This window comes from Martes martes, assembly GCF_963455335.1.
Source record: "Martes martes genome assembly, chromosome: 7".
NCBI lineage: Eukaryota > Metazoa > Chordata > Mammalia > Carnivora > Mustelidae > Martes > Martes martes.
In genome coordinates this window covers 72,906,502-72,917,380 of record NC_137894.1, presented here as the reverse complement: position 1 = coordinate 72,917,380, position 10,879 = coordinate 72,906,502, and the positions used below count along the sequence as shown (strand labels likewise).

The 10,879-nt window shown below is 42.3% G+C and overlaps 1 protein-coding gene across 6 annotated transcripts; it reads right to left on the bottom strand.

Annotated features, from left to right (window-relative positions):
• Positions 1 to 1,167: 1,167 nt before the first annotated feature.
• Positions 1,168 to 9,098, bottom strand: NGDN (neuroguidin). Of its 6 annotated transcripts, none has more exons than XM_080809244.1 (12): positions 9,067 to 9,098; positions 8,667 to 8,726; positions 8,163 to 8,192; positions 7,982 to 8,053; positions 4,222 to 4,359; positions 3,889 to 3,973; positions 3,753 to 3,805; positions 3,387 to 3,510; positions 3,121 to 3,289; positions 1,989 to 2,145; positions 1,787 to 1,844; positions 1,168 to 1,333 (listed from the first exon to the last, which is right to left on the bottom strand). In XM_080809244.1, the coding sequence occupies exons 4-12, from the start codon at positions 8,048 to 8,050 to the stop codon at positions 1,314 to 1,316; spliced, it is 873 nt and encodes a 290-aa protein (XP_080665370.1). In that variant the 5' UTR covers positions 8,051 to 8,053; positions 8,163 to 8,192; positions 8,667 to 8,726; positions 9,067 to 9,098; the 3' UTR covers positions 1,168 to 1,313. The 6 variants fall into 6 exon arrangements, with proteins under 6 accessions (XP_080665370.1, XP_080665367.1, XP_080665369.1 ...); XM_080809241.1 differs by having other exon boundaries at positions 9,059 to 9,092; XM_080809243.1 differs by lacking the exon at positions 8,163 to 8,192.
• Between the last annotated feature and the right edge of the window lie 1,781 nt (positions 9,099 to 10,879).

Here is a 10,879-nt window from a genome sequence, read left to right as displayed (position 1 = left end):
TTTCTCAGCTGAGGAAAGTTAAAGGCCAGGGATGTTAAGCGATCTGCCCAAGATCACAGAGTACAGAAAACAGTACTAGGTTGTCTCCTACTTTCTACCAGGCTACAGTTGACCAGAAACAGACCCGGCCCAGTTGGGCAGACCAGTGTAAATCCAAATCCACAGGACTCAGAATCAACAAGGATTTAGTAATAAGGATGTAATAACCTAATTATACCTTCTCCATGCCACCGCCCAGGAATGCAGACACAAAATTAGCTTTTCACGAAATCCCAAGCCCTTACAAAAACTCCAGTGAACTTATTCTATAGATTCTTCAACTTCTGTCTCTTCCTGTTCCTCTTTTCACTTTCTGTATTATCCAAGGCCTGAACGATCTCCCACTAACAAAAGTCGTTCTGTGGACAGAATACAAGATCTCAGATACATAACTCCTACCAATCCCTTGACTTCGGCATTATTTCTGTGGGATTCTCATTCTTTTGGTCTTCAAACTAGGAATATTCTGTCTGCCTATTTTTGGCACTCCTCTGTAAGCTCTTTGTAAAAGTACTGGCCTTTACTGACTGGTAAACTAGGGCCTTAGTTGAGGGAGGGTCAAAGGCTACAAAATACAAGACTATGCTGATTCTTCACACTCTAGTCTTCTCATTCACTCTGCTATTCTCTCCAGATTAATTCTTTAACTGACCAAAGATCAGCTCTATGTTTATACTATTTTAGAAAGAAAAGAAAAACAATCAAATGCGGAGAGAAGAGTAACTTGTGGACAAGGAAATGTTCTACATAGCTTTTGCCAGTCAAGCACCAAAAGTTTCCTGAACCACTGATGCCATCTGGTGGCCAGCAAGATACAATAACAAAACAAAACCCACTTATTTAAGATGACTTGAATTCAATTATAACAAATCATGCATGAAATTGGGGCAATGTGGGTTGAAGAGTTGATTATACTACTCTAATCCCCCAATATTTTCTGTTAAATGACCAATTCACAGTTTCTGGGGAAAATATACTATCAAAGGAAACTGTACAGAGCCAAACTTCTCTCACTCCCCCCACAAAATTTCATCTTTCCTTTTTCCCTTTTATCACCCTCTCACCAAAAACACCCCACACGCAGTGAGTCCAGTCATACAATACATGTGCAAAAGGGGCTTCAACTCATAAGTAAAATCAATTTTATTAATAAAGATCTTTCCATATGTCCAGAGCAAACAATGAATTTCAAGAAAAAAAAAAAACCTACATACAGTGAAATTAGAAGTATCCCAGGATGACAACAAATACAATTTAAACATGTACACCCACAATCACCGCCGCCTCCGAAAACCTGAAAGGAAGGGAAACCAAGAATGAGGCAAAGGACAGTTGGAAAAGCTGAGGGGACAAGAAAAAAAGAACACTTAGAGAGAAGGGCTCAGGAAGGGCGGGTCCCCTGGGCAGTACTCTCTGCGTCTTCCCAGGACAAAAGACTAGAAGTAGGAATGAATCTAAACCATGATAACGGTTCCTTCAAGTAGTACTTCCACAGTTCTACTGAAGGAAGCCTGCATACAAACTGTGGGATCTTAGAGACAGAATCCAGAAATCTTGTTTGTGAATGATGCTGATTTTCAGCCTGACAAAGAATAACGAAGCCCACCTCTAAAGAGATGAATGCCCAGTCAGGAAGAGATACTAGGGGGGTTGGTGAGACCTAGGAGGGCAAATCCAGAGAGCTGACATCCCAATTTGTAACTGCCCACCCTGCACTTCACCATCCAAGTCCTAGCCATTGACTGACCTTTTTTCTTCCGACCTTTCTTTGGTATCTTCTTCCGCTTCTTAACAGGATTCTGATCCTGGAGACAGATGGAGAAGTGAAGGAATGGTGGTGTACGTCCAAGGGTTAGCATCCCTTCCTGCATTCCGCATGGTAATGAGCCCCACATCCACCTGGCTGAAATCCAGGAGGCTACTTCCCACCACTGTACCCACAACCTTACCTCGTCAAGATGAGGGGCTCCTCCTGTCAAAGCACTGATGTCACTGAAGTGTGTGAGGGAATGGAGTTGTGAGCTCATGACATTTGCCCGTTTTCGCCGTCCTTTCTCACGTTTACTGACACTTAAACGCACCATCATGCTCTCCTCATAGTTAATCCTGCCACAGAAACAATTTACAACATGTTAGGTCCATACACACAGAAAGCTGCAGCCAAGAACCTGCGCCCAGGTATTTACTCACCCCCTGCTCATACAGTTTTCAAGAAATTTCACAGCAAGTCAATGGAGTATTTAAGAGCAAACCAGATGTCTAATATCACGCTTCTTCAACGAAATGTTTTTTATGCCAGAACTTCCCTCTTCCCTAGAAATGAACTCACAGTCCATCCTCAAGAATACTTAAGCTATTATACTAGAAACCTCTTCTATTTCACCTTCACCAACAGGATTCCCTACATGGGCCCCTTCACTCAAATCTATCAACAGAGATTGCCGCCAAGGCAAAATTGGTGAGTCTGTATTCGTATTACAATTGCTTTTTTGCTTTTCTTCCCTGAACTTATCTATCACTCCCAATGCCATTTTAGAAATCTGACTTCATTGCCTTCTGAACAAAAGTGAGAACTGTGACAGCGAAATACAGAATTTCTAAGCCCCGCAGAGTGGATGGAACTGCACATATTCCTCTTCCTATAGCATTTGTTCAGCCTAAACAGTTGGGGAAAAGAAAACATTCTTCCTCTATTCTGTACTTAACACCCTTCATTCTTAGAAACCATGAGCCTGGGGCGTGCCTGTGTGGCTCAGTTGTTAAGCATCTGCCTTTGGCTCAGGTCATGATCCTGGGAACCTGGGATCAAGCCCCACATCTGGCTCCCTGCTCAGCAGGAAGCCTGCTTCTCCCTCTCCCACTTCCCCTGTTTGTGTTCCCTCTCTTATGGTCTCTGTGAAATAAATAAAATCTTTTAAAAAGGAAAAGAAAAGAAATGAAACGAAACGAAACCATCAGCCTTTCACTCCACTTTCTCTACAATGTGAGTTCTCTTGGTACCAGACTTAATCACATTCATCCAAAACATAAGGACAGCTTTCTATGGTGTAGAAAACAATTTCCAACGGCAAGGACTCAGACCTGTGTTGATCCTCTTGACTTTGGCGAGTAACATGAGGATGCCGAGCATCACGGATTTCCTCTGGAGCATCTGAGTACTGCTCCTTCAGTTCACGAATGACAGAGCTGCTCAATGCCCGTTTTTTGGCCCGTTCTAGGCGCTTCTTCTCCCTCTCAGCTTCTGTTTCATCTATGTGATAAGAATCAGCAAGGGTTATCCCAGAACAGAGAAAAGGAAAAGAGAAACACACAATTTATGCTGAGGAGGCAGCAGCCACAGTTCATACCATAATGTACTGGAACCAAGCGTGGTGGAACATATTTCTTAACCATTCCTTTTGCAGATTTCTTCCCTGAAGCTGCAGATTGGCCATCTTTGGATTCATCTTCTTCCTCATCCTCAGAGCTCAACTACAAAAGAACATAATGCCCATAAACTTAGGAAATGTTAGACAATAAGAAAAACCAAAGCTAGAGTAGCCTGGGGAGGTGGGAATATAAACAAAAGTAAGAAAGGAAAACATCACACTCTCTATCCTAAGGCACAAGAGGGGAGTCAACAGTAGTAAGAGAATCCCAGGAGATCTGGGATCACCACGAGGCTCATTCAGGCTTAGAGTCCTCAAGAAAACTGGGATAATGCAACTCCCTACCTTGCTCATCATATTGCTGGGATGAGGCTTAAAACGGAGTGGGTCGTTCTCACCTGAAATAAAAAACCCAAAATATTTTATAAGATTTAGAAATTTATGACAGTCCCCACATAACCTTATGGCTTCTGCCACTTACTGAGGCTGCCTGTCACCGCAGTCTTGACTAGTTTGTCAACTTGATACTTCAGTTTTTGGTCCAAAGGACGAAGCTTTTCCAAAACCTATAATGCAGTTAAGTAGGATTACATTCCCTTCCCCAAATTAAACATACATCAGAGTCTCTATATTAAGATGCCAGATAAAGAACCTAAAATATTAACAAACTAGAACAAATGAACGAGAAAACAGTTTTTTCATTTGGTTCCTCACTTAATCATGAAAACACCCACTTAAATGAGAGCTACTGTGTGACAGTACTAGAGTTCAGGCTGTGGAAACCTAGAACACTAAGATGCCAAGTGCTTCATACCGTGCGAATCTCCACCAGTCTCAAAACTGCAGGATGCCCCTGAAGAGACCCTCCTGAGGCTTTGTCCAGGATGAGATGGGTCAAATCCATAAGGTACATGAGCAGTAGCTGGTCTTTTACTTCTAAGAGGCTGAGACCCTGAGGTGAAAAACAGAGTAAAAGATGCAAATTCATTTTTAGCTAGAAAATCAGAAGGAAGGCGTAGGATAAACAGGATAATTTTTTCCAAGTTCATGTTTTTCCCAATCAGTTCCTGTAAGGTATCTGGAATAGTCTCAAGGAGGTGACTCTACCTAAAATGGCCCCAGCGACAACTATGCTAACATGACAGAGGCAAACCTGTAAGAATTACTGGAAGACAGTAAGAACAGGAAAATCAATAAAGCAGCCCCCAAAATAACAACGACATGGTGTCTCAACCTCAGAGCCACTGACATTTGGGAATGGGCAATTTTTTGTTGGGAAGGTTGTCTGGGCCCTGCAGGATGTTGAGCAGCATCCTTGGCCTCTACCCTTCAGGAGCCCTCCAAATTTTGATAATCAAACTGTCTCCATACAGTGCTGAATCTTAATTTAATCAAAAGAATAATTCATTTTATCCCCATACAATGAAATTATGCAATACAGTTAAAAACAATAATCTACATATATAGACACGGACTTAATTCCATGTCAGTACACTTTCTGCACTATAATATGCTTCCCATTAAGGCAGGTAAGTATGATGCACACATTTTATCTTTTTTTTTTTTTTAAACTTTACTCATTTATTAGAGAGAGAGAGACAGAGAGAGAACACGTGCACGCGAGGAAGGGCAGAGGGAGACTGGAATCAGACACAGGGCTCGATTCCAGGACCCTGGGATCATGACCTGAGCTGAACTCAGATACTGAACTGACTGAGCCACCCAGGTGCCTCCACACATTTTATATACAGAGAGAAATCTGTGGAAGATAACATTTCACTATTAACAACTGCTACCCCTGGGGATCCAGATGAGGAAAAGGAAGAAATGGAGTGTGCACACCGTGAAAGCATTTTCCCATCAAGCATTTACCACTTTTACAATAGAAGAAATTTCCAAACATGTGCCCCAGAAGTTATCTCAGATTATGATTACACTGTTTTTAAATTTTCTTTTTGTGGTTTTAAGCATCTTCCAAACTTTCTAAAATTAAAACACGCATTATATTTACAGTAAGAAAATCAAGCAAACATTATAGGAGTTTATTCTTTTACACACAAGAAAGTAACACATGAGCAGACTTAAGTTAAAAAAAAAATTTGTGATGACATAAAATGGAACTGTAAAAGTCCACAACCCCAGGAAGACCTACTTCAGAGAGACTACATATTCTACCTACGACTACAGAGTATTAGTTGTAGAGCTGGGATTCAAACTCAGCCTAACACCTAAGCTCTGGGTATCTTTAAACCAACATGCAAAGCTCTTGAGATCAGCAATAGTGTGATAACAGGAGGAGGAGCAAAGATTTTAAAGACAAACAAAATGAGTTTAAGTTCTGAATCAGGCACTTGGTAGTCAAATAATGGGTACGTCACTTAACCCTACGACCCCAGTCTCCTCATTTATAACACATACAGTATTTCCTTCCCAAAAAAGTAATTATGAGGCTTAAATAAAATAAAAGAGGAAAGCACTCTGTAACCTGTAAAGTGCCTCGTAAGGTTTTGGTCCTGAGAGATAAGTTACTAAGTATCTGTTCAATGAATAAATATATAGTGATCTAATATAAGTTTTTTTCCCCCCCTGGGTTTTTTTTGGTAACGTGTCATGTGATCTTCTGACTGAGCCAGCCAGGTGCCGCTATAGTGAGTAATCTAATAAATATGCTGGCAGCCCAGAACTAGCCAAGAATTTGAGAAGCAGGTTCTTCTGATGAGCTTGGACACTGTTAAGTTCAAACTGAGTGACAAGCATATAGAAAAAACAACAAAAAGAAAACACAAAGATGAAAAAATAAAAATAGCTAAAAACAAAACTGCATGATGAGAAAGAAAAGGCAAAAAGAGAATATATTAAAAATTCTATTAGCTATAGGGGTGCATGGCTGGCTCAGTCAATGGAGCATGCAACTCTTGATCTCAGGGTTGTGAGTTCAAGCCCCATGTTGGGTGCAGAGATTACTTAAGAATAAAATCTTTAGGGGCACCTGGGTGGCTCAGTTGGTTAAGCGTCTGCTTTTGGCTCAGGTCATGATCCCAGAGTCCTGAGATCCAGGCCCGAATGAAGCTCCCCACTTAGTGGGAAGTCTGCTTCTCCCTCTCCCCTCCACTTGTGTACTCTCTCTCAAATAAATAAATAATCTTGAAAAAAAAAAAAAGAATAAAATCTTTAACTGATCTCAGCTCAGGTCTTGATCTCAGGGTCATGAGTCCAAGCCCCACTTCGGGTACCAACTCCACTGGGTGTGGCACCTACTTAAGGGAAAAAAAAAATCCTTCAACGTCTCTTACTAATAAGCTACCATAAAGATTTCCATACTTTTGTTGACCTATGGAATTTTTTGCTCAAATACCACCTTAGGACAAAAATTCAATATATAAAAAAGGTAATACCACAGTTTTCTAGTTCAAGCAGGTATGAATGACCCAGAGCCCTCCTTCTATACTGCTTCACATCCAATGATCCCTAAGAAGGTTCTACAAGACCTTAATTTGAAAACTACCATATTTCAATTTTTTAAAAAGATTTTATTTATTCGAGAGAAAGTGCGCAGCAGGGGGAAAAGCAGACTCCCTGCTGAACAGGGAGCCCGAAGCAATGCAGGACTTGATCCCAGATCCCCAGAATCATGACCTGAGCCAAAGGCAGACACTTAACCAACTGAGCCACATAAACGCCCTACCATATTTCAATTTTAATATGCACACCATTTCTGTATTTTAACATCTCTGAAGTCAGGATGTATCTTTTAATCAATGATACCTTAATGTTAAATTATAGATAAATAGACAGCATTTTAAGTATACAAAATAAGTGGTATGTTCCCAGTTAACGGCATCTTAGATTAGAGGAAATAACAGTCGTAAATCCTCAGATGGCCTACAAGGTTCTTCACAGAGCAACTACTTTTCTTTTTTTTATTATTTTTATTAACATATAATGTATTATTTGCCCCAGAGAGTGACTATTTTTCTAGTGTTATTTCCTACTCCCCATCCCATCCCCCAACACACCGTATAGCGAACCACACTAAATGACCTCCTTTCCCAGGATATCACCATGCTTTCAGGTCTCTGCGCCTTTGTACATGCTGTTTCTTTCTGTTCCCTGGACTCTTATTTATTCCTCATAATCCATCTTTTCTGAGAAGCCTTCCCTCACTTCCTCTGCTCTCTGGCACTGTGAAGTGACTGCTCTTGCTCAAACCTATTGCTCTGATCTGTCTTCTCCACTAGACTTCAGCATGGAAACTGGATCTTACTCATCTTTGAAGCTCTAACACTTAGGACATACAAGACACTCAATAAACCTATGATAAAAGAACTGTTGAGAACAAGCCAGAGGATATAAGGTCTTCAAATATGTCTTTTTTTTTTTTGTAAAGATTTTATTTATTTAGAGAGACAAAGAAGGAATACAAGCAGGAGGAGTGGGAGGGGAGAAGCAGGCTTCCCTCTGAACAGAGAGCCTGATGTGGGGCTCGATCCCAGGATGTTGGGATCATGACCTGAGCCAAGTGCAGACGCTTAGCGACTGAGCCACCAAGGTGCCCCTCTTCAAGTATGTCTTACCTTCTCTGTAGGATAGGCTCTAGCTTGAACTTTTTTTGTCAGAGCTTGTATTTGTGCAGTTACAGCCATCACCTGAAATCAGTTCAAATAAAACAGCTGAGGAGAATACACCTAAGTCATCTCTGTGACCTATGAAGGTAAAAAACTAAACAATGACACCTAAAAATCATCAGCAACTTACCTGAAATGTAGCACTACCTTCTTTTCGGTTCTGGGAAAGTATAGCAGAGATGGTTTTTGATACTTCATCAAAAAGTACAAAAAACTTTCCACCTTTTCTTAAAGCTACAGAAGCCATCATACCAAACCATGGGGGAAGGGATGGGAACTGGGCCAGTGGTGGGGGTAAGGGTGCTGTACCTTTATCGGTACTGATAACTCAACCAGTACACCCAGGTACCCTAAGGGCAAATCATACCACTTTTCCCAGCACTGGTTTCATTAGCTATATAATAGAAAAGGAAATCATTCAGACGACTTCTTTTTGGAGTTTTCTGTATTGCTTTGGTGCAGAAATCAATTACTTTAAATTCTAGCCTGAAAAGGTTTTCATTAAGTTACTTGGCTCTCAAGGTATTTGGTATCATTCAATACATGCCTTCAAACGACCACAGTTTGGAGGTGAAGCACACAAAACCAAAGCCAATTCGTCACTAACCCGTCCCAAAGGGGTGATATGACTCACCTGCTCCTGAAGGTTCTTCAAAAGTGTGACAGCACCTGGCAGGTCTGACTCCAGCACCTCCTGAGAGAGAGAGAAAAAAAAATAAAGAAAAGCCCTTCTTTCCTCAGGATTATGAGAAGACTTGGGGGGTGGAAAACACTCTTCTTCAGACACCCCAGACTTCCGACTTTCCCACTCCGGTACACACGCAGCCTTGCTTCAAAGCCAGCCAATCCTCCACATTTGTAAGAGAAACGGTAACTTCAGCTCCGTCAGCCTACTCCTCCTCTCACCCCGCTGTGCCAAGGAGGCTGCTTCCTTTCATCACTCCCTTCCCTCGCGCCAATAATTTGCCCAGGGCCGCTGAAGGTATAGGAAAATCCCACAATAGCAACGTGAGGAAGCAAACTCACGGTACTACCCGGCGCCGCCATCTTCACAAAGCCTGCCTCTTCCGGGGCGGTACTTTCTGAGCTAACGTTGGGCGATAGACTTGATAGACAACAGCCACTTGGAAATCTAAGCCAATAGGAATAGTGATCTCTCACTTCCGCTCCGAACAGGATGTGCGGGATTGGAGCCACATCCAGCCAATAGAATGGAGGAACTGAGTATCTTCGTCAGATTTAGGGAGCGATCTAATGACGTAAAAATGCTCGTGGAAACGGACGCGTGATTAGCAGGTTGTGTAGAATGTTTGGAGCTAAACCAATAAAAAACTAGCCAAGTGACTGATCGACAATTAGAAAGGCCCAATGGCAAAAATACGTTTGCAGAGCTGACTGAGAACGTATTGGCTTCCCGGATGTCGCCGTACCGTCTTTTTCATTACTCTGCCCTTGCGTGGCCATAACTGACCGCTAGGTGGCAGTAATCGGCTTCTCTCTGGGGTGGCTGGGTTACTGATCGGCGGTAGCGTGCGGCTGCTCCAGTGCAGGTCGCGCGAGATTCCTCACAGACCGCGCGAGATCCCTCACAGACCGCAAGGTCCTTGGATAGACTTTGTGTCAGTAGACTTGTGTGACCCTGGGGAGGTCACTCGGTCTCCGAGCCTTGGCCAGAAAAGCCCCGAGGTAGATTACAAACGGACGCCCAGGACATCCGCTCTCACCTCCTCGTGGTGTGCAGAGGAGACCCTGTGCCACTCCCAACACTCCTCACCCCTACCGGTTTGGGGACGTGAAAGTCCGTTTTACAAAGGAGGAAGCTATTTAAGATTTATGTGACATGCCCCCATCACACAGGTCCGCAACAGAACTTGGTCCAAATCCATTTTGTTTCATTCTTTTCTCCATATTTGAAAATATGTCAATTCACTCCTGCTTCTCACAGGCTGATGAAGTGAATTGAGGCTGGATTAATTGCTTCCATCCCTTGCCTTAGGAAGTAAGCCCTGCAGAGGCTGATAATGGTCTTGAATTTGTCCTGCAAGGGCGAGCTGACCCTCTGACTAGAAATGAGATCTCCTGACTTGGAACTGTCTTCTGGAATTAAGGAAGGAATAACCTCCATATCTCAGCCAGGTGGGAAGATAACTGGTTTGTAAATTTTTTGTGGGACTCGGGAAGAATAGGTAGGGGTTGTATCCAGTCCCTATGCCTCTTAACATTGGTTTGCTGCTTCAGGCCCATGTGGAAGCTCAGAGTGCCTTGATAACCTATTCATTCTATTAATAATTTTTGTACAGCTTGTCAGGATTTGTATTATGAAAAGTTGCCTATATATGTGTGTGTGTGTGTGTGTGTGTGTGTGTGTGTGTGTGTGTGTATTTGTCGGAGAGAGCAAGTGAGAGCACAAGCAAGGAGAGCAGCGGGCAGAGGGTTAAGCAGACTCCCGGCTGAGCGGGAAGGATGTCGGACTTGATCCCAGAACACTGGGATCATGACCTGACCTGAAGGCAGACACTTAACCATCTGAGCCACTCAGGCATCCTGAAAAGTTGCCATTTCAACATAAATCCTCATACTTGTCCTGTTAGGTTACAAATAAGATTTTCTTTTCCTTGAAATTTGAAATTAATCTGTTCATATGCATGATGATGTCAGTGAGGAAACAAATTATGCTGCTTTGTTTTGGTTTTGATGATTAAGTACTTGCCAGTCATTCTTTTTGTTATAAGAAAATCTTGGATTAACAGTACAGTAAATCTTTGTACAACTCTTCCAGGACTCAACCAACAAGTATTGGCCAGAACACAAGATCATTAAATTTATTGTTTTCTATTTCTTTCAGCA

Coding starts and splice junctions, on each gene's coding strand:
- NGDN (XM_080809239.1), bottom strand. CDS start 9,079: ATGGCGGCGCCGGGTAGTACCGTGAGTTTGCTTCCTCACGTTGCTATT. Junction 4,360..7,981: donor GAGCCTATCCTACAGAGAAG/GTAAGACATACT, acceptor TTTTCACCTCAG/GGTCTCAGCCTCTTAGAAGT. Junction 1,334..1,786: donor GAAAGGTCGGAAGAAAAAAG/GTCAGTCAATGG, acceptor CCTTCCTTTCAG/GTTTTCGGAGGCGGCGGTGA.